Genomic DNA, 27,747 nt, shown 5'->3' on the forward strand with positions numbered 1-27,747 from the left:
TTACTGCAGCTGTAAGTGTTTATTGTAGCACATTTACAATGTGTAAGCATTCAGACAGAACATGTTTAGTGTCCTCTGCAGCACTATACATTGTCACACACAGCTACAGCAATGCTGTTCACAAATGCGAGTTCTCTAAAATACGCTTCCCTTTAGTTTTCTATTCTGCTCTCAGAGTGAATAGACCATAGAAAATAAGGCATTCATTAAATAGTATCACAATCAACAAAGAATATAAACTAAGTTGTCAAAACTGAACTTTTATAAGAGCAAATGTTTCAGCCAGCCACTGACACTAGCAGGTTATTAGGTTGCTAGGAAACCTCCAGTTTCTAAAGTGTGGAGATATGAGACTCTCAGAGACATATCTCCTGTGTCTTTAACTTAGACTTCAAGTCTACAGACTTGCACGCCAGAGGAAGATTTCAAATTTTAAAAAAATAGGTATTTTGAAATGGTTTTTGTCTGATTTTTCCTTTAAAAATGTAAGATCCAAACACTGTTAAGCACTGTAACTGACCCTGCCCAGTGCTTGATACATGAGAACATTTCTCCTCTCAGCTTATCCCTCAAATTTCAGTTCAGCCTGGCATATCCCAGCCTCTCTGAGAAGAGATTTCCACTTACATCCAGTGGTACTTGTGTTTAAAGAAATATTTATTTTATGCTTTCAGCTATATTTGAGTGGCTTGTGTATGAACTCACTGTAATCACTCCAGAAATAAATTACAGCAAATTTCATAGTATTTATTTTTTCTGTGAGTGCAAATAAACAAAAAATGCTGAGGGGTCTAGTGAATTTTCATTCATTCAGTAACAGGTCAGCCTTAGACAGATAATGCCTGCGGTACTGAGGGCTAGGTTGGTATTCAAAGCTGAAATTGTCCAGCACTAGTTCTATTTATAGTTGAAAGTTACTATATTTATATTCTACTTTTACAATCTAGCCAAGTCTCTGAACACAGACAGGTTTTTATGCCCTTTGCATTCTATCACAATTTAACTGAGGAAACAAATAGAATAAAACTAATAAAAACCATCCCCAAGGCCCCTGAAACAGCAGTGAATGTCTAATCAAAAAGTCTGTAAAAGTTTAGCATAAACTTCTGCCGCAGGCTTATACTGTTTTTGAGAAAAGCAAACTAAGTCTTCAGAGATAAGGTTTTCCACCAGCTCTATTGTCCAGTTCTTGCAATGTGTGAAGCTTTAAAGCCTCCAGGATACGCTCCCATAATCCATTAAATACGCTCACTACAACCTGTACAAGAGAGGAGGGGGAAGTTGTCATGCATCAAAATAATAGTTTCACCATACAAGGAGACTTAAAAATGCAACTGAACTATTAATAATTTGACATCCATTGACAAGAAACTGCTGTGAACCACCAGAAAACATTTTAAACACAAGACTGCTCTCCTAGATGCCTGATCCCCACTGCACAGCCAGTAGGAAAATAATTACATCCTCACCCTGTCCCATCCTACGCTGGCTTTCTTGTCTGGTTAAACTGAGAGGTGTGTACAGAAGAGGAAATATTAACATGCCCATGCCCTTTACCCAGGAGCAAGATGCCCTGCTCTGTTTCATCCCACACTTTTATCTCCAGTAAGACACTCGGTCAGAACAGGGGCTGGCTCTCAGCAGGCTCTGTCATCTCCTTGCTCCAAAATATGGCCCCGTCTCCTCCCTCTCATAAATATGTTTTATCAGGCATATAACAGTACAGCCCTCCAGAAAAGCCCAATACCAAGGAGTTGCACTTTTGATCTTTTTAATCAAACAGCGAATATATTTCAGCTCCCCCACCAAAAGGCTCTTCAGCAAGGAAGACTCTGACTTGCTGCCAGCCAGGTTAAATATAAACCACATATCCTGCCATCAGTATTCCTGAAGAAACGCAACTTCAAATAACTGAAGCATTTTCTCTCCATAATGGAAGTTAGGCAATGCTTTCCAAGTGCTGTGATAGTATCTTAAACTGCATGCCGTCTTAAAACATTGACAAGCTGATTTTTTTCCCCCAAGTTTCAGGCCTGTTACCTGCACAAGGTGTGATTAAAAAGTGGGTAAGAGAACACTGAATGAGTTCTCTAACTCCTGCCTGCTGCAGTGAGTACAGGAAATGTTGATGCTTACACATTACACATATGGGGTTCCCAAGTTACTGTAAATACTATCTTACTTTCTGTATAATTTTTCACATGTTAAGTGATTCTTAATTTGGAAGTTCCCTCACATTTCCTAAGAAATTTGTTGGCTGCAGACATTTTGCTGAAGTGCTATGTTAATTAGAAATAGTTTGGGATTTTTGTGTGGGTTTCCCCCACACATACAACTTCCCCCAAAATTTAAATGCTTTTCATAAACATTGTACCAGGGACATTTTTAGCATTTTTTGCATATACCTTAATAGATAATTTTAATATAGATACATACCATTACAACAACAGAAGAGAGACGCAGAACTTTCCTCCTCTAACCTGTACTTCCCAGAGCTTGGCGAGTCTTTGCACTGAGATATAAATCTCCGAAGTTCTGTCTCAGGAAAGCCATCTTGCTGGTAGTGCTAAAAATTGATACTTGGTTAAATCTTTAACAAGGCTAAAACCGAGAATAACCCAAATTCTTCCTAGACCACTTTCAAGACACTGCTCAAGTCTGAAAACAAAAGATTCACAGAACCTAATGTGAAAATACTGCTTTTTAGATATTTAGATATTTAGCTTCCATTGGAGCAGAAAACAGACTTTTTAAGAAAAAGAAAGTAGAGAGGGATTAAAAACTCTCCTGTCATCACTTTGGACCCTCAAAAATAGTAATTATACTTATTCTTTAGATTGGCATGCACTGCAAGTTAAAATATTGAGGAAGATGAGAGTTTTGCTAGCACCACCCTTGCACTGTTATTCCAAATGAACAGTTTGTGCTTACCTTGACTGTTTCATATGTATCTGTAATGAGTGCAATGAAGAGACTCAGCACCATGTAGATGAACAGACTGATGAAGGAGTAGAGATAGATCCTACTGAATAACCAAACCAAGTAACTTTTCTGCTGCATTTGTGCAAAGGTGGCAAACATATCGTCTCCATTGATCAACGAAAAAAGGCATTCTGAAACCATGTTGAGAGTGCGAAACTAGAGAGGAGAGAAGGAGACAAGGACATGTCACTGCTCCATTTGGATACAAAGACTGTTCCTAACATGGAGAACATACACCACTGATGACTGACTGCCTCAGAGCTCTTACTACACCCAGGGGATGACAAGGTGCAAACAGTAAAACATCTGAGGTACAAGCAAAGTTTATTGCCTCCTATACACGTGTGCATTCCATTCAGATAAGAAAATTTCTCTTTTAAGAGGGATAAGCATATAAGTCTCCAAAGTTTTAGTCTGATACCAGTGTTCTGCAAAATGGAAATTATTTCTTAAAATATCAGCATGTGATTGGGAGTCATGGCAGCTTCCACTTCTGACTTGAAGCTTTCATAACTTGAGGAAAGTCTGATTGAGTCATGGAAGTCAGACTCCTCAAACAGAGCAGCATCATGTTGAAGATGCACTATTTTTACATTAAGGGAAGCCTTGACATGGAGAACTAGAAAACAACAGTGGTAATCTCTCATTCTGTTATTCAAGTTGTCTTTTCTCGTGGTCAGAACATTACCTTCACATGATATGGTCCCAGTACAATCCATCCACAGAAACAATAGCCCAGGTAGATCATAGCAGCACAACAGCAGAACCTCATTACGTTGGGTAACGCTGCTCGCAGTGTTAGGATGAGAAGCTGCACAAAGCAATGCAAACAGTTAGAATGCAACCAGATACTTCTTCCAGTCCTCTTATAGCAACAAACAGAATAAATACCAACAATATGAAGATCCCAGGAGATCCTTACATTATACTTCTGAAAGAAACCTAGGTAGCGAATGACTCCAAGCCACACAAGCATAGTGGATATTCCAAGGAGTATGCTGCAGACATCGTAACTTGTCAGACTCTGAAAAAAAAGCAAGAGAAGAAGCAAAAAAAGTAAGAAAAGAAAAAATAAATATTGTAACAACTGACAGGTTTTAAATTAGGACTCCCATTACTACAAAGATTTGTTAAGAAACATGTTTCCTTTGGCAAACTCTCGAAATAAGAAATTAACTTGAGGCAATATACATTAGAGAGATCCCACGAAAGAGCAGGAGCACTTTCAAGTGCAACTCATGAAATGCCTTTACACATGGCCATTTGTAAAACAGATTCGAACAAGATGAGCTTTATTTGCAAGGCTAGTGCACTGCAGAAGCAGAGACATCTCCTTTGCACCCAGCTCACCAAGATCTGCAGTGGCTCTGCAAACATTTTTATGATGCTTCCAAGACTTGCAACAACTGCTTCGGGAATCTGCATTGACAAATAACTCCGAGCATCTTAGGAACTTCTGCACTGCACCCCAATGGACAGTGTAAACATGACACAGAACAAAGAAAGTTCTTCAAGTATGTAGGAAAAGCTCTTTGCAAAAATTAGCGTTGACTTGTCAGCATTGCTCAGATAAATACTCAGGAGGATCTTGCTATGTAGTTGGACACTATGAGCTATATAAAGCTATCAAGGAGAAGACTAATGAGCTTCTAATGAATTCTATATAGAACTTATATCTACGAGCACTTTGCTGTTTTTTCTACCTATAGATACTGGCCTGTTTTCATCCAAATTAGTATGTACTCTGATCCTGAACTGCAGCTCTACTCTGACATGGACACAAAGACTGGAACGTGACAGCTTATTTGAAGTTTTTAATTTCTGTTTCTATTCTCCTAAGAATAAAACATAAATAATAGATATTGGCAATGGATATTGAATAATATTTCCCATCAGCATAATTCATTCAGAGCTTGACAAGAAACTAATTTAGGATACTTTAATGTGAACTTGTTATTCAACCACTTTCATACAGTAACATGGAACAAGACCTTGTTATTATGGTCCACAAGACTTGTAAAATGGAATGAAATGTACCTGTAGAGAGGAGTTCTAGTAAAATACTCTTACACATATAAATAGATGTATTTTTAATATAAGATACAGGAATCCCAAAGACAAGATCTTATTCCAATCTTGTTCTCTTCTTTGCTTCTCCCAAAGCAGGATGAAGCTACATCTTATCTTAGCCAACTTCCTCACAGCTTCTTTCTACTCCCAGTGAGTTTATAGGTCCTACGGTGAGACAGGGCAATTTGTACAGGGTGTTTGTGATAGTTGAGCTGTCAGCAGATGGATTTCAGACTCATCCTTTCATCACTACTGTCCAAAGTCCACTATGTTGCAATTTCACACTTCAAAGACTGCTACAGATTTTGTGAAGAACAATATTATTTGAATATCAGAATGCTTCAGGAAAGCATATTTTAATAATTTTTCTTCCCTAATTCTGTAAAATGCAATGTTCTACAAGTTTTGAGTTTTGTCCATATCAAGTTTATTTTAGAAAGTGAAAGCCCAGAACCTGCTGTGGCTGACTGTTATGTACACGCTGGAAAACAGAAGCTGGGAAAGCAGCAAAATGTTATTTAAGAAACACTTGTAAACAGAGTCCAAAAGCTAAATGCTAAATTTGAAAAAATTAATCAAATGAGCAAATATAAGTGAGGAAGGGAGGAAGTCAACAGTCGAACTTTCAGAGATGAACTACATTTTATTCCTCAGAGTCACAGGGAGCAAAGATAATTCAGCACTATAATAGAGAGTGTTTGGAGTTTTAAAATCTTGCTACTGGAAACGACATGCATGAGCTGCATTTCTGGAGGAGAAGATAGAGTTTTAAAATGTCACGCCACTCAGAAGCAAGTACAGCCAGCCTAAGTCCTCTGAGAGATTTAAATCTAGGTTGGACAGAAACAGTTTTGCTTCCATCTGACAGTGTGAAAAGCCTACCTTAGCTTGTATCTCCATCTTTAGAGTTGATCCAACAATAGTTAGGACATCGCTGACCATAATCAGGATGTACCATCCATTGACAAATTCCATTTGATCACTGAAAGATACTTCCTTCTTATAATAATATAGGAAAAAGCTTACAAATTCCTAGGGGAAAGAAGCAAGGAAAACAGTTAATCAGGCTTATACATGACAAGGCTTTCCAAAGAAGGAGCTGTACCCACCCTTTGGAGCCAAATTCCTTTAATCACTGATCGTGTGCAAAGGATCAATGAAGCCAGGCAAGTCAAGATGACAAAAGCATCGAAGATCATCATGTAATGAGTGTTCTTCTGTACTGCAAGAACAAAACTGTACATGTTTATAGTGCATTTATTCTTGTTGACCATTATTGAAGTGAAAATCAAGTTTTGATGTCAACTATATTTATACAGCTAGATTAAGAAAAATCTTAGCATTTTTTCCCCACAAAAGTTTATCTGACATATTTTATGAGAGGCACAAGTGCAGATACACTACAGATACCATTTCAGTAAATTTAGGAGGGTTGATACCACATCAAAAACATACCAGAGTGTGAGTGCTTCTTACAGCCCTACAGGATTATAGGTGAGAGTTAATCATTTTACAGGGATTGGAATGGCCTTTGGAGTCATAGAGCTGCTCAGATTTTTTTTTTTTTTTAAAATCCTAGGAACTTTATAATACGTATCTTCTCTTTCAGACCAATGTTTGACAATCAGTTTTTCTGTCCTAGGGCAGTGCAGATAACTTGTACTATTGCTCAGCTAGTCGAGATCAACGTTGAGTTAGACACAAGTTCTCCATCTCTTATGTTACTAAAATTCACATTCTTGATCATCTAATGTTAAATACTGCAGCAAATCTGTTTGTTTGTTTTTATACCTACCATACAGCTGAAAATAAGTGATATGGTGGAAGGACTAGATTTTTAATGCTAAAAGATGATGGTTTGAGAAAAATATATCCAACAAATAAATGCTAAATTTGCAAGAACACGCACCAATTCTACAAAATGGGCTGCTGAAATTCTAGTTGACTTCACGAATTGCACTACTCAAAAAAAGCCCACCCAGTGCACTTGTTACACTGCTGCCATTTAAGTGGTTTCTGCCACGTAGCGCAGAGCAGGAAGAAGCTGTTATTGTGCAGCTGCAGGCATTACCCGTGCGCGTTTCCCGGGATTTCAGACCTGGACGGAGGAGGGGCTCGGGGGCTCGAGGAGAGCCGCGGCCACGCTCGGGCACCAGCGTCCCCTTGCGGCGGGCGGGAGCGGCCCCGGCAGCGCCGCCTGCTGGGCGCCGCTGGCACGGCAGCCGCCAACCCAGGGCACGGGCGCGGAGCTCCGGGATGCGCTTCGTCCGGTCCCCGGTAGTTAATTTCAGTCTGGATCTTTATATAAACACCGGCTATCCTACTTCTCTACCAGCTCTTCGTTCCCTAACACAGGCATAGCAACAGAGAAAGTGGCGAAGTAGAAAGAAGGACTTGGTTCATCCTACTGTGAAGTGGAATCTAAAAGTCCTGGAAAGCTTCCGACTATCAAAGAGATTTCTGCTAATGAAAAAAGATGATGTTTTGACCAGGCCAAATATCTGCCAACAAAGGTGGTTCATTCTTGTCAGTCACTATATAAGAAATTTAACCATCCCGTGCACCTCAGTTATAGCCAAATACACAGCAAATGGCATTTAAGCAACAATAAGAAGTGTTTTTAGCCATTCCACTCCAGCAAGCCTTAGCAACAATGCTTCCTTATCTTTCCTGGTGCTAAGTCCTGAAATAAGAGTAAATCAGCTTCAACTTTCCACCGCTATCATGTGTCCTGTTGCCTGGTGCTAGAACAGGTCACAACTCTGCGTTAAGAAATGAGCAGCGTAATTCAGAGGCGAAAGACAGAAGGATGCACAGTGAGGCATGGAAAAAATTTGGCTTGACATCATCAATGATACAAGCCTTGAGAACTGCTACAGAAAGTAATGGTGTGGCTGGATTCCCAGGTTTTCAGGTCAGAGGCTGAAGAACAACAACTTCCTAGAAAAACAGATTTAGAGTGCACATACTAGATAGAGATTGTATGTCAATGGTGCCTCACCTTTTCATAAAGAAAAAGGTTAACAAACATTGTACTAGTGGACAAAATTTCAGCATGATAATTTGAACACATTTATGTCACTTACTTGATCCAGAGACGTGCCAGTCTTTACATTCCCTGATTGCTATGTCATTGTCTAGACTTATTTTAATTCTTCCACTGTGTGCTTTATTATCAAACACAATCTGTATTAAAAACAAAAACAAATGAAAAAAGGTGCATGTCTTTATAAAGTTAAACAATGACACCTGTTGCCCACTGTATTGCTAAGCCTGCATAATGATGCAGAATAATTCTCCTAAGGGAGAAGTTACAAAACTTTTCTAAGCTTAAACTAGTTCCAGTATCTTCAAATAAATGCTGTCAAAATGAAAGACAAATCTGCTGAATCATGTATTTGCCATATATTGTTTGATCAACTAGTTACTAGGTGAAATACTTGTAAACTACATTTTCATTGCTCTATGATCTGAAAACAACCTTTCCCAGGAGCATCTCTCTAAAGAGAAGAGATTTACACTTCCATTATACTTCAGATGTGTTAGAGCACAAGTGGCTGTAAGCCAAGCAAGCACTTCAGGACCACATCAGGAGCACTCAAAGCTTAACCTCCCGCAGTGACAACTGCTGGTTATTTACAGGGTACACTAAGCCATAACAGAGCAATCCAGGCACCACTGACCCAGTGGTACTCAACACTTTTCAGAAAATACCTTTGCTGACTGTGTGTAGTAAACCAGCAAGTAATTTTCTGGTTTTGAACAGAAAGATGTGGCATGCTTCCACATACCCGCAGAGTGAAATCGTAACAGTCGGGGAGCTCGTGGTGACGAACGGTCTGGAGGTTGATTGCCTTCAGATTGAACATGAGCTGCACCGCCACCAGTCTGCAACAGAGCTTCAGGTTAGCCTTACACAGGGAAAATGCACCAGTACCCCAACACAGGAGGTGTTCATTCCTCCTCACCTGGGGAAATCCAGAGTGAAATTCAAATTGTGCTTTCCCATTGTTGTGTTGTGTAATGAAGTCGTTGGCTCGATGTACAAGCAGTCTGGAATGGATAAGGACTCACAACAATATCTCATGGATTATCAGGTTCTTTAACTGTAATCTGCCTGTCCCACTCCCGAGGCTGTTATGAGCTGTTGGCTACACCAGACAAGATAGCACACTTGAGTGAGGAGTCATCTGAGAAGCCAACTGACAGATACACTGGCCTCCTTGAACACCAGCCAAGTTATTCATCATGAATTCACAGGGAACACTACTGAAAATTAGCCCCAAATACTTGTATTAAATGGTCATCATGCTAAAGGCTCATCACTTCTTTGTGGCATTAGACGTTGGAGGTGAGGGCTAGAAGTTAGTTACACAGAACTTTTCTTACCAGTTTGAGCTGGTAGTAAGTTCAATATAGATCATGTGATAAGACTATACCATACTGTAAAGTTTTTAAAGAATTTATCAAAAATGTAGGTCCTGTCCTCCCAAAGAACTGATAAAATAGATTAGGTTCATCACCAGTCACAATCTCTGGGTCTATATCAAAGGTGTCATTTCCAGGACAGATGATGCCTCGCTTGTAGAACTGCTGACAAACAGCCAGAGGTGTCTCTTCTGCTCCCCTCTTCTCATAAGCATGATTTCCAACAGAGATGTTGGGCAGCTGGAGGTACTAAAGTTCAAAACAAACAAACCAACTTAAATAGCAATAAAACTGTTAGTCTCTGAGGGGAGGAAAAAAACAAACAAACAAACAAAAACAACAACAAAACCAAAACCAACAAACAAACACAACAAACCAAAGCAAACAAGAAGTGTTTGGATGGATTATAACCCCTCTCTTATTTAAAAGGTGAACTGTTAAACGTAAACCATACAACAGCTGAGTCCTCAAATATTTTAAGGTATTTGACAAAAACACTAAGTACAGGATTTGGATCTAAATACCTTTTTGCGTATTATGTTTTTCAGTTTACAATCCTTACTAGAAAGCCTAATTTGTTACTTGCAAAGAATTCTGGCTCAGATCCAATGAATGCTTTTCGTGTAGAACTAATACACTGATTAAGGATGTTACCACACTATAGTGTTCAGCAATGACAGAAAACCTAAACGACCTGGTGTCTTAGCCTTAAGCAATTGACACAGAAGTACAATTTTAAAAAAGATGCCCAGATAAAGATCATATATATTTTACATATTGCAGCAACAATCCCTACCTGGTTTATTGCAAAGAATATCTGGTCATAGACATCTCTTTGTGTGTATACAGCATAGGTATCATCCATTCTGTCCATATATCCTTTCAAGAAAAGATGTTTGAATGCAACAGTGTTCTCTTCTTTGAAGGCAACCACCATTTGATTGCTCAATCCAAAAACCACCAGCTGAAAAAGATATTTATATTTCCTGTTCAAAGACGAAGTTGGCTTCTGGATTAACATATGAACCCTGTTTTATGAGTGGCCAGTCTTTTCTCTTACTGGCAGACATGGAAATTACATGCAGGACACTCCATTCCACAGCTGGTCAAATGAAATTTTGACTTTAAGGAAACAGTGGGCTTCAGGAATGTGCCTTTAACATGTTTACAGCATCTTGGCCAAGGACCGGCATTTTTACAAAGAAAATTATACCATCTCAGGTTCAAACTCCCTATATACTGTTACATGTGCTTTGTTAGTTTGGCCTGGCATCAATTGATTTTCCCTGGGGGAATATCATTGTTCCTCAGCCAAAAAGGCAGGACTAGACATAACAAGACCCACTTTGAAGTCCTTACTCCAGTGCACAAAAGGGAAATTGAGGACAACTCAGGAAAACAAACATCTCTCAATCAAGTTTCAGTGAAAAGCGCTTTGAGAATAACTCACCAAAGCTGTGCTTGTAACAAGGTAACACCTGAAGCTGGTAAAAAAAAATGTATATTGCAAGCGTTCATGAAAAGTGAGCACAAAACTCTGTTAGCTACTATCCAGATTGGAAAAGGTTTCTAGAAGTACATGATGTACTGTTTCTGGAAGCTCACTGTTCTCTTGACTATTGTTTCAAATCTAGTGTCAGATGTATTGTGAAAATACTCATCAGAGATAAGTCTGAATCAGTAGTCTACAGATTAGTTTTATGGCCATGGTGCAAACTGGATATGCAGGTTTTGATAAGGGTAACTCAGTTACAGAGATACTGAAATGCTCTGTAGGCAAGCTCAGCATGCTCAGCACACAGGAATACACCAGCAAACCAACACTGCTCAGACTGAATGACCTACAGGCAGATTTTCTCTGAAAATACTAAATCAGCATTAGTTTCTTTCTTATTTGGATTCTTCCATCATCAAATTTTACTTTTAGTTGCAAAACGGGAGAGATGGCAATCAGCGAATGATGACACATTTAAAAATGAAACAGTAAGAGACACAAACATGCTGCCAGATGCACAGCAGGAGAACTCGTATTTCTGCAGTTTGTGCCATCATTCATGCAAATGGAAAGAAAATATTCTTTTCTATACCTGTATAGCACTGGCATGACCATAAAGGGAAATCACATGTGGGCAACTCTGAAGGATCATCTGAGGCCTTAGAAAGGTTTTATGAAAACTTTCCTCTGCCTTAACCACAGAGCTTCGACACAAACAATTGTGCTTTGAGCAGCAGATAAATGTGTCACATGAAATCTGTGGTGCAAGGCTGGGTGAGAGGAAGAGTGAGGAAGAATTTCTGAGGGGTTTTCTCAATTGAAGAGTTTGTATGCCATATGCAAGATACAAGCGAACATCATGAAAAAGTCACCAGTTTCGGTTCTCATCACTGTGATATCGAAACAGAAACTACTTTTGCTTCTCTGACATGACAGTGAAGCAGGTAATGGGGTAACAGATGTGTAGGGTTTCCAACCTTTGGGGGGAAAAATGGCAAAGAAAAAAAAAAAAGTAAAGTAAAAAGCCAAATTGAGCCGTTAAACATAGTTCCTTTCCCTTGTACTCCTGGAAGGCTACTTTTTTGAGTCCATGATTTAAGGAGAACATTATGCCACCTGAGATCTGAGCTACATATATGCAAATAAGATAATTTTGCAATCTATCCTTTCCCTTTCTCTGCACCACAACACGAATATCATGTTACCTGCTTTCATTTGACTGCCCATAGGCTGAGTCCTTGCTTCATACATACTCACCTGAACTGTAACCATTACTATTTTGAGTAACTGAATCCCAAGTTTCCATGGCTTTCTGCCCCGGGCCCAAAATTTCTCACATGGGTTCATGAAGAAAAATTTTAACTTCCTTCTAAGCTGGTCTTCCAAAAGCCCCTCCTGTGATACTGATGAGTGTCGTTTGTAGCTGCAAAGGTTTTCATCGTCCTGTGCACTGCAGCTGCTCACAGACACTTCAGGATTTTCCATTTCTGAAAAGAAAAGTGATCCTTGTCAGTTGAAAAACATGCAAGCATCAATATAGTAGCAGATCAGTCTGCACTAACTACTGGGACTCCAAAGGCATTTATCTTCTGTGAAAGGCACTTACACTTTATACTGAATTTCAGACTTCTTATTATTGCACACATTCTGCAGAACTCCAAGAAAAATATGGACAAGTTTTTAGATTTGCAGTTAGGCTGCCAGGACATTTATTCAATAGTGGAATTTCTGTCCATTTGGAATGACAGGGTCACTTCCTGAAAACTTCTTCCTCTCTCACTTGACAACAACAGCATACATGCAAGACATCCTGACTCAAGAAGAGCACCAAAAGCCTCTCATGAGCATTCACTCTTCTGAAAAAAGTTTCTACTGCCGTAGCTAGCATTTCCCCGACACCTACAAGCCTATGTCCAGTCCCTGAAAGAAATGGAATTTTCAAGAGAGACAGCAGTTTTCTTATACGCTACTATTAGCATGGTTCACTCTTGGAAATGGAGATGGAGCATGACAAATTGCAATTCAGATAAATTACCTGAGAGCATTAACTTGTCATTTGGCAGGATTATGGCTTTTTCTTTTGCCATAAAAGACCCAATGCAAACCACCAGCGATGATGAACCAAACAAAAAGATCATGAGGTAATTGAATCATGATTAGCCAAAGAGGCTCACATTTGAGTTCAGCATGAGAGGAAAAGATTAGATAAAGATTAGATACCTTATAAATACATTTTGAGACATTACTCTGCATAGTATTCAGCATGTTTACATTTTGATATGTTACTAAATTCACTGCCTCCCAAACATTTAAAAAATGCTTTATAAAATAATTAAAAACTAGCCGGGAATATTTATTTCAGATAAAAGATTGATGACATTAAGAACAGTGAAGACACCTTCGGCTGTGAATAAAGGTGTACCTTATTAGACAGTTTATTTTTAATTCCCGTAAGAATAGTTTTGTATATAACTCAAAAAATAATCATCATGATTGATTTTTACAAATGTCCAGTCATATCTGGTCTCCTCCAGCAGCCCCTGCACGCAGCAGAACAACAGTCTGTTTCAGATATGAATTGAGACCTTCAATTTCCCCAATTGTCTGGGAAAGCAGAAAAATTTTGAGTCAGCAATGTAACACTAAGAAAACAGGCAGGCCCATACAGAGGCCGAAAAAAAAGTTCAGCTCCTGTTTTATCTGCCTTCCACTGTCCTGCAGGATAGAGTACAGCCTGCTGTGGTTTCCACTCATCTTTCTCACAGCTGATCCAGCATTTCTAAAATTAAGCCCTACTCTGCTACCGCAATAGTCCTGTCAATATCTGCGCTGGATTAAAAAGACAAACAAACAAACAAATAAACCAACAAAAAACCCCACCACACTTGCGGCCCTCACGGTGGGCTTGAGGCGCCGTTCCCACAGGCGCAGCGCCGTGCTCCCCCGCACCCCGAGCCGGGCTCTCGGCAGCCGGGGCAGTCACAGCGGGCCGGGCCGGGCCGGGCCGGGCCGGGCCGGGCCCTTCCCTCAGCCGCCCTCCCCTTGCCAGCCGCCTGCCGCCCGCGGGCTGCCGCAGCCTTGCGGATGGCACGGGGGCCGACGCGGGAGCCGCCTGCATCGCATCGCCAGCCCCGGCCGGGCCGGAGCGCGGCACCCGCTGCCCCCGCCGGGCTCGGCGCCCCTTTACCGTGGCACCCCGAAAGCGAAGGCTGCGGGCCGAGGGTGCACCCCCGCCCCCTCTCCCCCGCAGCTAAAGGCTCCCGCGTACCTGCCAGCCGTGACCGCTCCTCCCGCTGCCCGGCCTCCGGGGGCTGCTGCCGCCGCGGGGCGGCCGAGCGAGCCCGGTGCCCGCAGCGCGGTGCCCGCAGCCGCCTCCGCTCCCTCTCGGCTCCGCTCGGCTGGGCGGGAGAGCCGCGGCCTCCGCCAGCCCGCCCGGCCCCGGGGCTGGGCCGTGCCCCGCCGGGCTAGGCTTGGCTATGCGGGGCTGTGCCGTGCTGTGCACACCACACTCGCGGCCTCCGACACCTTGCGCTGCTCATCTCCCTCCTGCCGCACGTGACGGGCGGCTCTCCGCGCTGTAATACACTTCCTATAGGATGGTAATGCCGGCACCAGATTTATTGACCTGGGCGGCTTCTCCACCAGGGGAAGTAATGTTTATGTTACAAAGAGCTGTCTCGCACGCGTCGTAAAAAAAAAAAAAAAAAAAAAAAAAAAAAAACAACCAAACAACAAAGGTCCCCAAAATGCCTTTCAGGTCACACAACTGTAGTTATGAAGGGCAGCTAGTTGTAACAGTGGATATTCTTAAGTCATTCCATTTACACACAATTAAGCTATTAAAATTATTAACTGAACAAGAGTCCTGCCTTGGGTCTGTGCCAGTCCCACTGCACTGCAGAAATGATCCCTTTGGCATTGCTGCCTGACAAGAGGACACACATTCGGTTCTAACTGTGCACAGTCTTCAGCTGCCTAATTTTGCTGCAAGTACCGCTCTGAACACTGGTATAAAAGGAGAAGGTAAAATAAGGCCAAGACCCAAACAAGGAGAGGAGCAGGCATTTTGAGAAAGGGAAATTTCTGGCAGTACAGATTGACACGGAAGACAGAAGGAACCCTCCTGCTTGTCATAAGAAGATGCGGATGGACCTCGGAGTGGCACCAAGGACCAGTACTGGGTGTCCGCATGGAGAGAAAGATATTCCTGGGCTCCTATGTTTTACATGGCAACAAGGCAAAAATAATTATTTTTATGCATCCAAAAAACAAAAGACACAGACTAAAAATCTTCATATTAACCAACCGCATCGAATCTCCTCAATCTCAGCGGGAGACAGCCTCAGCACTGCCCGGCAAACACCGAGGCGATGCCTGGGCTGGGGTGCGCGGGTGGCCTGGCTGCAGAGGACAGCCGCCGCTGTCGCCTACAGATCCCATCATGCCCGGCGCCACAGAGCCCCGCCGGCTGCGCGGCTCCCGCGCACAGCATGCTGGGACAAGTAGTTCTTGTCTGGCGCGTCCCTGCCGGCTGCGTCCGCGGGGGCGGGTTTGCAGAGCGGGGCGCTGATTGCCTGTCCCAGCCGTCAATCACGGCTGGCCCCGTCGCCACGACAACCACACGCCGCCGGGGACGCGCCGGGCCGGGGCCGCGGCCGCGCAGGTAGGGGACAAAGGGCACGAAGGGGAGCCGGCCGCGCTGTGGAAGCGGTGAAAGAAGCCCGACTCGGCGGGGCACAGCCGCGACTGCCCCGGGAGGCCGAGCCGCCTCCGCCGCCTCTTCCCTCGGCACTGCCGGCGGGCCCGAGGCGGCAGCGCCTTCCTCGATGCCCCTGAGGGGCCGTGCCGAAGGCTGGAGCGGGGCTGGGGAAGAGACCAGGGCCGCAAACACTGCCCAGCCCCGCCGCGCCCCCCGGGATGCTGTAAATTCCCGCAAATCCACACCCCGTTCCCCGTCTCCACACACGATCTTGTTCCAGCGACCCAGATCTCACATTTCTAAGACGAGATGATTATTTTTCTTCCCTCTGCTTAAAGAAGTCTTATATAATGTAAATTTTTACAATATAGCATTTCTGTTTCAAAAGTCATGACAATGCAACATATGTTACTGTTTGGTTCCTGGCAGGACCACGTTATGACAACTTCTGTATCATACTTAGTAACTTTTTAAGTACCAACCAAATTGTTACACTGTTTTAATAACCTATATCAGCTGTACTGGCTCATGCCAGAAGTTCTGTCTGGGCAAGATAATAGTAAAACTGTATTTCCTCCCTTTGCACCCTTCTCTTGTTGGATTTGTGGTTTAATTTCTATAGCCAGATGTATTATCATTATTTTTAGTAGCCCTCAAGTTTTCATCTGTCAGTTTGCCCTCTTACATTCTGAAATTGTGTGCTTCTGGCAGCTGTCCTCTCCACAGGCAGTATATTCCATAATTCACACACTTATTGTGCAATGAAACACTTTGCAGTCCTGTTGTTTGTTCCCAGTTGTTTGTTCCACATCCACAAGCTCATGTGATGCCAGCTCGATCTCGTGTTAGGACCATGAATAAGCATCTCCTGGTCACTTTCTCTGTGTCTCTTTTGATTTCACTGACTTCTATCATATAATTTACAGGCTAAAGATAATCCTGGTTTATTCCCTGTACAAAATATGTTCTATGTCTTCAATAATCCTTGTTACACATTTCCCAATTTTAATCTATTTCTATTTGAGTAAAAGAAAGGAGGGAACCAGAACACAGTATTAACCAACATTCTAATTAAGTTTTCCATTTTGTTCTCTAATGGCTTTCTTATTAATTTTTAACCTAATTTTACATATATTGTACTTATGATCCCAGATACTGTAACTACACCTACTGGTTTCTATCAAATAACAAAATCAACATCAGGTTCACGTAAGCCTGATTTAATAAAACGTTGTAAGTGTGAAACCAGGTACATTCCAACTGAACTATTTATATGCTGAAATGATTTGGCAGTTGCCAGAACTTCAGCTTTACTCCCTACAATTTATACAATGAAGTTGTGTCCAAATATACACAAGGATTATTAATACTTTTTAAATAATTTTATATTACTTGCTCTTTGTGTAGAGCAAAATAGAATAAAATGAATTAAAGGCAACATTCTATGTGAATTTCTGGAGAGACAAAGTACTTTCAAGATGGCATTTTTAACAAGTTCGTAAATGTTTACCAACAGTAATGTATTTTTTAGCTTGCTAGTGATACAACAAAAAAAGCAATTAGCACATGGTTTTGATGCTTTCCTTGTCGTGCTTTTGTAAAATGGACATGCAGCCAATTCTTCTGTCATTCCAAATTATAGTAAATTGCAGTCCTAAAATAGTAATGCACACAAATTTGACCTTAAATCATTCAATTAGGCAACTAATGAATCATTCTTTGTCCCCAGATCAGACAGCATCTTCTGTAGAACTGATAGCTAATTAGTTTTTGCCTTTTGCAGTACCTAGCAACTTCACGGATTTGTTTATGGCTGTAAATGTTTCAGTACATTAAATGATTAGGAGAACACTCTGATCTTATTTTTTCTCTTAAGCCTAATGTTCAAAAAATTAGACCCATCTGTAAACAAACTAGGCTATAAAATGTTAAAGTTGTCAAATATTTACCAAGGTTTTGGCAATTACATATTGTAACTCTGTGTTCCACTGAAAAACTGCTGAAAAATTAGACTGAACATAGTTAATGAAATATAAATATTACTTACTTCTAAAAAATAAAATTCATGGCACTATTTATGACAATTGATTTTCAAAAGCTATTATTTTATATAGATTTTGTGCTCCTAAATTTTCAAATTGTGTTAATTTAAATGTTGTTTCCAACCTCTTGTGAATCACAGAATCATGAATTTTTACAAACATAATGGAAAGGCATAATACATTTGTATGTGCCTTGACAAGTCCTTTTTAAACAAGCAGTATAGACATATCCCTAAGAGAATAGGAACTTACTATAGGGTAAAAAATTAATCTTTTTGTTCACATTTTCAGACAGTCCACTAATATAGACTGACTTTTTTCTGGCTTTCTTGATAGGATTTAGTATTTTGTATAAAAATTTAGGGGGAAAAAGCAAACCCCTGAACAAAGAGGTCTAACTACTGAAAATAATAGCTTTTAACTTACATACCAGGATTTTTGTTATTTTATAGGTTTTTTTGGAAGAGGTAAGGTGCAAAGTCCTGCTCCTCAATATATATTTAAAAGTTCTCAGTGTGTGTGTTTCCTGAAGGGAGCACTTGGAGGTTAGCATATTCCTGTAGAAAAACCAACTTTGCATATAGGCTCTGTAAATGGCTGTTAAAACCAGGCTGTGGGCCTGGTTATGCTTCCAGAGAAGCTTCTGGAAGCTCTGCCTTCGCTTTCTCGGCAGGCTTTCCCTGTTTCCTGACCACTGACAATCATATGGCCACAGGATAACAGAGGGGCAGGGACGATACGGTATTGGGGATGTTGTAGAAGAAGATAAGTAGTTTGTAATTTTCTATCTGCTTTCCAGCTGGGAGGTCCTGTGCATCCCAGAGGGAAGCAGGAACAGTCCCACGGACTGCTCTGTTCATCTGCAACCCTTAAGCAGGGGCACTTTGTAGTAACAAGTGCAAATACACATACCAGGCACTGACACCATCTTCACCACCACGGCCCTTCTCTCTACAGTGCTGCATATACCTCTAGACATCATCCTTTCAGTGAAGGAGGAGGATCTGATTGCTGGGACACCATTTTCAAAAATTTTAACTGTTTCTATGGGTAAAATATACTTGAAATCAGCTGGAAGGAAAGGGATGTTTTTATTTGCAAGTTATTTTACTAAACATAGGATGTGACTTACGTCAGCCTTCTCAGTGCTTCCTCCATTCATGTGACTTAGAATTTAGGATACTCAGAGGAACTCACTCAAAATTTCCGAAGTAGCTTTGTTGCAGTGCATAATTATGAAATGGTGAAGTGAGACATTGTGACTGGAATATATATATGAGATGGTTCATATTGTCCTTCAACTAATTTCTACGCCAGCTGTCCTCACCTCCTATCCTGGAGGGCTGTCTCTCTTATACAGAGGCATAAAGGTTGGTTTCAAATTAGAATTGTCACAGAAACCATTTACAAAATGGGTCACAATTTTTATATGTAAAATATACAAGAAGATAGATAAGAAACAGCTTTGCACAGCTTTCCTTCTTAAATAAGGAAAAAGTAGTGTCTCTTGACTGTCTGAATTGATATGCACTCTCAGTGAGGTAGGCCTAAGTATTTCACAACTATAAGCTAAGCATATTGTAAAGGCTCCTTTGAAAGATTATATGTATGTAAGAAAATATATTAAAAATACGTATATAAAAAAAATTATATAAATGAAAATATATTGACTGTTACACAGAACTATATTAACAGTGTTTCTACTCCTGTACTTGACAAAAAGACTGTGAGAATGAGGGCAGAAAAAACTCCCAACTTTCTCCTTAGATTCATTATATATGATTGGGGAGGGGTTTTAAAAACATCATCCCATGCTCAGTAAAAGTTTCAGAATTCTGAAATGTTAATTTTTCTTGCATTGGTATCATCATTGCTTTTTGGAAGAAGCAGAAGATTAATTTTCTACCATTCTTCAGACAGATTAATGAAGGGGACTGCATTTGCCATAATCAAGAGAGATTAAGCAAGAGAGAAGTACACTAACAGGCCATGGATGCAGCCTGCCACCTGTGATCTGCTAGATCCAGTATGGTGCAGAAAAGAGTCTGAGGAATTATAGAGTATATTTTTATACTTTGATTGGAATGAAAAAGAAAGAAAGAAAGAAAACTGTAATAAGAGTGTCTGACTGCTCACATTAAAGCCAAAACCACAATTTACCTTGAATTCACAGGAGACCAACATGTATCCCAAACCTCAGCTGCTCATTAGGCTATAATCCATAACCTACATCTTGCCATCAATGACCATGTCCATACTAAAATTTAGATCAGAAGCTAAGATTATATTGCTTGCTTCTGGAGTATTTGAGAAATGTGTTACAGAACAATAAAACATTATTTTTCAGTCTGGGTATGCCACTGAAATTGCAAACACACAGGCCACAGCATGTTTGTTTTAGCACTCACTATTTTTAGGCTGTTCATAAGGAAACCCTAAAGATAAAACATTTCTTTTATAAACTCACCTTTTCACCTTAAGCATCTTGACAGTAAATGTGCTGTTCACATGCACAAGCAGACGAGCTCCTGTAAGAGGTCACCAGAAGGTGCCATCTCTTTCTCTCCTATCTGCATCAACTTTCCTCTTGTTAGTGGTAAAATTGTAACAGCGCCCAAATACTGTAGGTGTTCTGCAGACATTTAAAAAGTGGTTCCTCTCCCAGTCAGTTTACAGACTTAAAGTGTGAACATGGTAGAGGGAGGACACAAACAAAGTGTTCTTATCCCATCTGAACGCCTCTGGCTCTTCAATACTAACATCAAACAATTTTAACACTTGTAAGAGGATTTGGGCCATGCTGATTTAGTTGTTCCATCGGCTGCTATGGGAGCACCTCCCACATGATGGTGCTGTCCAGCCTGAGCAGAGGGCAGGCTGAACTGCATTTCTTCTTGCCATGGAACTGAGTCTGTCCTGCACCACCGTTCTAATCCTTCTCCAGATATTGGGATGAAGGAGAGCAAATGAAATGGGAGTAGCCTTCTATACAATATCATCTCCTGCTGTGTGGTTGCTACATTTAATTAGGCAAACATCTTCCAAAGTTTGTCCTCTGCAGAGCTACCCTGAAAAATAAAATGGAAATAGAAATGCTTTGTTCAGCTGAGTAATGATTTACAATTACAAACACTGGAACAAACATTTATAACTATTGAATTTTCACCTATGCTCTTCCCACTACCTCAGGTCCTTAGCTTTCAGTAAGGGTAACCTCTATCCTATTTTAATCTGTCACTATTTTGGACAATCAGTGCTCATTTTTACACGCCCTGAACAAAAGAAGTTTTTCCATCTATTACACATGATATGAAAATACAGCTAATGATTTAAAACTGATACATACCTTTAGCTGCATATGAAAATATTGCTACAGTGATAAGCTACATAAAATCATGTACCAAATTTTCACTCATACATGGTGCATTCTATTGTTGTCTATTTAAAATTATTGATGATACGTATCTTTCTCTAGAGAAATCTGAAAAAATGTCAGAAAATCTCAAATCCAGCAAGACCACCTTGAAAGGTCCGAAAACAACACCAAAGAAACAAAAAGGTAAAGCAAAGCTAAGGAATTGTGGAAAGGAACACAGCTCGGTATGTAAGGTACAGCAACAATGAAACAAGCAGCAATCTGGGCTCACATGAGATCTACCTTAATTATTTTGGCCCCATGTATTAAAAAAACATGAGACCAATTAGAATATGCTATTTTATATAAATAACAGAGAGATAAAATTACTTCTTATAGTTCTGTAACCAAGAGTACTGATAACATCATGTCATTATATTTCAGGTAAAAAGGATGAAGTTGATCTTTCTATGGCCAGTATTGGTAAGTGCTATGATGACTGAGCTTTAAAGTAGTAGTTCTGGAATACTCAAAGCATTTTGAAACTTCAGTGCAGGGGAATATAAAGATTTTTTTTTTTAATTAATGGGAAAAATAGAAACTATTAAGAAACACAGATATCACAGTGATTACAGTGGCTCTCTGAGTAGCAGGCAGTGCAGCAGGAAATAGGTATGAAGAGGTTTTTTTCTTGGTTTGAGAGGAGTTGGAATAAGAGGAAATAAAAAAGCATCATGACAAAATTATAGGGTATAAAATCTTTGCATTCAGAAATAATTTAGCAATTGAAAGAAAAACATGATTTTTAAAATATAATTCATGATCTTTGATCTTTGTCAAACAATTATTAAATTTCATGAGAAGATTACTTTAGCATATCATTTGTGGTTTTTAATCATAGATACTGATTTATGTTGATTAGCTTTTTTTGGGGGGGAAAAAATTAACCATTTAAAAGTCACAGTTTGGCTTATGTGCAAGTAAATTTCAGTTTTAAGCATGGGCATAGTTAAGGGCTAAAAGTATGCAATTATACAAATTTAATATATTCCTTTTTTTCTTAGACACCAAATTATTTCCAATGGTTTGTTATTTTCCGTATTTCTGGTTGTATTTTTCTTCTGACCCAATTTGTGCAATTATTCCTCAGATATAACTTAAATTGATATCAAAGTAAAATTTATCTATGCTTTACAGGAACAGTCCAAAGGGTTATCTTATTAATTGGCTTGTAACAATACAGCTTTTATTGTTAAAAGATAAAACAGTGTGGCAAACAAGGAATACACAAACTAGGTAATTTTAAAAGAAACTGTAAATCACTTGTTTTCCTCCATAATCCTAAGAGCATTGGGTGAAAATTGTTCTCTAGTTAGTATCACCAAAATGGCTAAGCTGCAGTTCATGAAAATGCACAAAAAGTGATCCCTCAGGTGATTGAAGTGGTACTTTAAAAATTTAATTTTCAGTGTTCCAGGAGATAGTAAGAGAGAATTGTACCTCCACCTACTGGCAAATAAAGTTAGAGCTCTAACAGCTAAACTGCTGCTAGGAACCTGTTGCTGAAAGCAGGAGAAAACACTGGTGTAAGCAAACACTGCCGGTGTGAGATTTAAACTCCATGCATGCACTCCTTAGGCCTGCAAGTGTTCTTTACTTCTTCCTTTGAATTTCTTGGTCCTTTGTGGAGTTCTTGTAGCACTAAGAGCTGCTGACTGTTAGAAATGATAGAGGTACAATTTACTAATAGAAAAACAATGTGAAGCCTATGATCAGATGTTACACATTTTTTACTGGACAAGAGCATCCAATAAAAATGTTTATAATGTAAGAACTCCAGTATCAGCTCCTTATATTATAGATTCTGTTTAAAATAATATTCTGCAATATAGAACTTTAGTTCTTTAGACTGAAAAGTGTATTTTAATTCTGATCATTACTTTGTTTTTGCCTTGGGCTTATAGCAATAGAACATTGAAAAAAATGCACTTAGAGTATCTGTTTCTTCTTGTGGTGATGTCCATTGTATTCTTGCTTAACTTTAATGCATGCTTGTATTGTTTCATTTGGCAGTGAAACCTAGATCCCCCTTTAAAAGGATTTTCTTCAGCATTAGCATTTGTGCACAAGGCTGTATACATGATTCAGCATTTAAAAAACAGTAGCATAAAAGCTTACTGTTACAAACAATAATGTCTAAACCAACCATTATTCCTGGGTGGGATTTTTGAGGTCTGGTGTTAGCAACAGTGAGTTTGAACACCAGATGACTTGGAGGTCTTTCCCAATCAACATCCGTATGATTTTGTATTTTTTGGAAGCATCCACACAGAAATCCTGGAAGTCTCTAAGATATCTAAAAGGAAAATCATGCAATATTGATTACAGCTTGTGATGAAAGTGAACTGATGGCCTGTGCGTGCTACAAACAGATTTTATGTACTATGAAATAACTAGTGGACACCAAGTAATCCCTACTTGGAACAGCGTAGCATGAACCAGAAACATCAGGCTTGCCATTAATTTTAGTGATGACTGTGGCAGAGCAGATGCAGTGGAGTAGCAGCACTGAAAGATTTTAAAGGATAAATGTCAGATTCGTCAGACATAATGTATTATGTGATAGGATTATGCAGAGGTTAAGGAGGATTTATCATTTTGTTAGTCATTGTTGGCTTAGATTAGAGATGATTTCTCAAAACTTGCTGACACAGCTGGTCACAGTCATCATTTGAGGCATGTCAACTTCTCTTCAAGGCATGCACAAAGAGGAAAAGCCTCACAGGTGCTGGGAATTAAGATAAAATATTAAGTAATTTAAACTGAGAAAAGAGACTGAAATAAAGACAGAAAGTATCAGCTACTGTCACAACAGCCAGCACATTTCAGTACAGAAAAAGAGTACACAGCATACACGTCCCTAAGTCCTTTAGTTTCCAGTTCACCAAAAGGATGAACATCTGCTAACCTTCTCAGGCAAAATTGTAGTGACCTTCCTGAGGAATGCTCTTCCTAGGGCAGTGAGGCAGAGCATGAGTCTGCTAGCGGGGCACTATAGCAAAGAACGAGTCTCAGGGGCAGGATTCAACTAGCTGGGGCTAGAGGGATCTTAGCCACTTAGAGCTGTAATGCATGTAACATGAGAGAGACCGGCATTACATACATTGCCTTACTCACGAACAGCTGGCACACACAGTAAGAAGCACTGTATATTATCCCCAGATTGAGTGTTTGCAAAGCACAGCTGACAGCTCACCTAACTGCATTCAGCCTCCCCAAAACCAATGAAGACATCTGCTAGAATAAGAAATCGCTTGATCAAAATCTTACAAGTTGTTATGAATGAACTTAACGGAGATCATGTGTAGAAAACAACAGCTACATATTCTCCTGTAAAGCTGAAAATAAATATCTGACTTTAATGTCAGTGAGCTTGCTTCAGTTTCATTTGATTAGTGAGAAATAGTGTCTACTGCACTCTCAACCCAATGGGAGCAAGATAAAAGTCCAAAATCAGAAAAGCATCCATACTTGGAAGAAGCCTCATCTAGATTAAACTTTGGCTTAATATGGTGCTGTCCTACAAGGATGGACCACAGGGTATTTATTCAAAGGCTTTCTTAAGTCAGAACCATGTGGTTTTGCCCTTAATATATTAAAACCAGCCCATTAAAGATTTTTCACTGAAGTTGTTAATAACCTGTTGATAAAGAAGGAAAAAAAAGCCCCTCATACCAGGGAAATCATGTTCATTTTGTGCAAAATGTTGTGTAGAGTATTTTCAAAGATTAGTAAAGTAAATACAATTTGTATTTCATGCTTTCCAAAATACCAGAAACAAAGCTGAGAGATTCAAAGGCATTATGCTAGGAACGCTAAAGACAGAGTTATTGAAGTATATGTGCATGTTTAAACAATACTCCAAAATTATCATGCAATTTTGCTTTCTTTCATAGGCCACCCAGAAATCTTTCCTTTGCTTTTGACTGCAAAGACCCAAGAAATTTTCAATTGCCGATCTGATGAAGATGTCACAGAAGAAAATTGTTTCAAGTGTATTAAAAAAGAGGACATAATTCAAGACCTGAAAACAAGAGCTAAAACTTCTGATTTCCACCCTCTCAAAAAAGTTATCCTAGTATGTAGCATATTTCATTCTCACTTTAAGACTTATGCTCTCAGAGCATCCATTCTTTTGAAGAATAGGTCTGTTCTTGTTTGACTCTGTGGAAACACACTGATGCTGTAATATCTGAGTGCTAGAGGTCAATGGACCATTGTTGACTCAAAGTTTCTCATGGCTTGCAATGATTTTTTTTGTTGTTGTTGTTGGTTTTTTAGTAACTTCAGATTGAAAATATGCTAAAAGTAACATAAATACTATTAGTTTTGATTCTGTGAACTGACAGAGCTTCACATATTTGGCTTCCTCTAATCCATGGCCTATTTATTGAGAATCATTAAAACAGTTTATTTTCTGTTCAATTGTCTGTATGAAAGATTAGGTTTTTCCCAGACTTATTTTCATTACAAAATAAATGCCATCTATTCCTTTCAATTAGCACATGAAATTTTCTGTTAAGAATACAAAATTAACCTAAGATACTAAATTGGTGGTAGTTTTTTCAGTCACAACTTCATGTTTGTTTTGAATATTATTTGTTTTCAGTTTTCCACTAATTTTTTCATTAAAATAGGAATATCCAGGGGAAGAACTCTTGCTAGTTTTTGATCCAAACTTCCAGTATGGACAGAACTTTTACATTGTTGCTTCTGAAGAAGCCAAGGAAAACCTTCTAAAGGTAAAATCCAAGTATACATTGGTTTATGTATGAATATTTCAGAATCTAGTCTCAAACAAATATGTCAGGAATGGGATTGTTACACACCTGATATTTCTCTAATGGTTAAGCTGATCATAGAAAAATATGTGCATCACTGTAAAAATATATTTTATACTGAGAAGGGCTAAATTAAATTTTTGTATTTTACTTCAGAGGGCCAGTATAACCCCCACTGCTGCATTTTTATCATAAACATTAATTTTCTCTGCCAGTAACCAGATTCCTCAGACATAAAAATAACTGACAATAAATATATTGAGCATTTTCAAAGAAATATTATACTTTTTTTCATAATATCTATGAATATATTCTTCAAATCATGAAAACGTTCTTGAGTTCTAAACAGCTCTAGATAAATAGAACTTGTACACTGCACTGTAGGAGAATGTTTATAGAAAGATAATTTTCAATATGAGTTTGCCATCCAGCATCAAGGAATCAGGAGAATCAACAATTAAGAAAAGTAAAATGCAGTTCTAGGCCAGAGGGCCTAATGGAAAAAAATCACTATAAATTCTTTTTATATAAAACGATTTGCTTTCAAGACAACAGTATCTATTTAGTAGTTAAATATTAAATATTATTGGAAAATTCTAATGCACAAAATGAACAGGACCTAAGACAGCCCTACCCAGGTGCACAGCATACCCAGACTCACTGCACTGAGACAAAAATAAAGCATGTGTGAGTGAAGATTGAAAACTGGGTTTCTAGTTAATACTTACATTTCAGTAACAAATTTTTTTCAAAGTACTATTTCTCACGGTTTGATATCACAGTCTTTAGCAACTGAGGAAGAAAGAGAAGAAACAGAAGAAAATAGAGAGGAAACTCTGGAAGTCCACAAACCCTGGGTTTCCCTTGGCAGCGAAAAGGAAGTTGAAGAAGAATCTGTTAAAGAAAGGGATGCAAAGGTCAGAATCAACAGATGTTAGTCAACCAAATAAATATAAATCCCCTACATTTCAGTTCCTTTTAAAAAAAGGTCAGGCAACTGGAAGATGCAATCCTAGTTTTTCTTGAGGTCTTTCAAGAAAACTAACAGAAAGAAACAGAGAAATAGCTAAACTTTTAACAAAACCTGAAAGTGCTGCAGAAAATTTTATTTCGAACTCTGTTCTCTTTCAGTCTTGCAAGTAACTGTAACTGCATTGGATATAACTACTTTTTAAGGTGTAAGTTCAAGAGTTCCGATCATCTTTGGTCACTGGCGCTTCTGCCACTTTTTGCTCAGTTTACCAAATGGCCAGATGACAATCAGAGTCATTGCTGTTTCAGCAATGTGAAAAAAAGCTCAGTGAACTGTTCTAGATTATGGATGGCCTTTAAGTAGCATGCAACACTTTTAAAGAATCTACAGGTATTACAAGCTGACTTTACAGAAGGATATATTTGATTAATTACATCTACAGATCAGAGAGAGAGAGAGAGAAAAAATGGTATGTCCAAAAACTAGATCCACTCACAGCTGTCACCTAACTTGTGATGTGTGGAGCATCTCCAAGCATCTAACTGTTCATGAGTGATTTTTACTCAGTACCTAAGTCCCTCTTCAGGGAAGACTGGCTGAGGTTGGGTAGTTTTCAGGAACTGGACATCTTGCTTACACCTAAAAAGATGTCTGATTGTTCTGAAGCTATTTCACAGTCATTCAATTTAACGCGTTCGTTCACAGTCCAAGTATTATGTATTCTGCATTGCTGGCAAGGTTCACTCAAAAGGATTTTTAGCCTGCTTTCCTTTCCAGTTCTGTGGGAGATGCTGGGAAAAAGTACCTGGATATGAATCCAAGACAAATCAATACCTCTCTACTGCCTGAAATGAACTGCCTA

The 27,747-nt window shown here is 39.4% G+C and overlaps 2 protein-coding genes across 6 annotated transcripts in view; one reads left to right on the forward strand and one right to left on the reverse strand.

Annotated features, from left to right (window-relative positions):
* MCOLN3 (mucolipin TRP cation channel 3) lies at window positions 1-20,286 on the reverse strand. Of its 5 annotated transcripts, none has more exons than XM_040072704.2 (14): window positions 20,184-20,286; window positions 12,233-12,462; window positions 10,277-10,444; window positions 9,576-9,729; window positions 9,021-9,105; window positions 8,844-8,940; window positions 8,139-8,238; window positions 6,162-6,274; window positions 5,935-6,084; window positions 3,905-4,006; window positions 3,671-3,793; window positions 2,932-3,138; window positions 2,437-2,566; window positions 1-1,258 (listed from the first exon to the last, which is right to left on the reverse strand). In XM_040072704.2, exons 2-14 carry the CDS (start codon window positions 12,458-12,460, stop codon window positions 1,239-1,241), a joined length of 1,677 nt encoding a protein of 558 aa, XP_039928638.1. In that variant the 5' UTR covers window positions 12,461-12,462; window positions 20,184-20,286; the 3' UTR covers window positions 1-1,238. The 5 variants fall into 5 exon arrangements, 4 of the variants coding, with proteins under 4 accessions (XP_039928638.1, XP_039928639.1, XP_039928637.1 ...); XM_040072705.2 differs by lacking the exon at window positions 20,184-20,286 and adding an exon at window positions 15,282-15,301; XM_040072703.1 differs by lacking the exon at window positions 20,184-20,286 and adding an exon at window positions 14,244-14,332.
* Window positions 15,610-27,747, forward strand: part of DNAI3 (dynein axonemal intermediate chain 3) — a 27,260-nt gene continuing 15,122 nt past the window's right edge. The window contains exons 1-6 of the mRNA XM_040072706.1: window positions 15,610-15,638; window positions 21,192-21,275; window positions 21,516-21,554; window positions 25,028-25,209; window positions 25,769-25,873; window positions 26,695-26,829. Of these exons, the coding sequence (XP_039928640.1) occupies window positions 21,206-21,275; window positions 21,516-21,554; window positions 25,028-25,209; window positions 25,769-25,873; window positions 26,695-26,829 (531 nt within the window). The 5' untranslated portion in view covers window positions 15,610-15,638; window positions 21,192-21,205. The remainder of the gene's footprint in view (window positions 15,639-21,191; window positions 21,276-21,515; window positions 21,555-25,027; window positions 25,210-25,768; window positions 25,874-26,694; window positions 26,830-27,747) is intronic.

The sequence above is a fragment of the Hirundo rustica genome, chromosome 9 (assembly GCF_015227805.2).
Source record: "Hirundo rustica isolate bHirRus1 chromosome 9, bHirRus1.pri.v3, whole genome shotgun sequence".
NCBI lineage: Eukaryota > Metazoa > Chordata > Aves > Passeriformes > Hirundinidae > Hirundo > Hirundo rustica.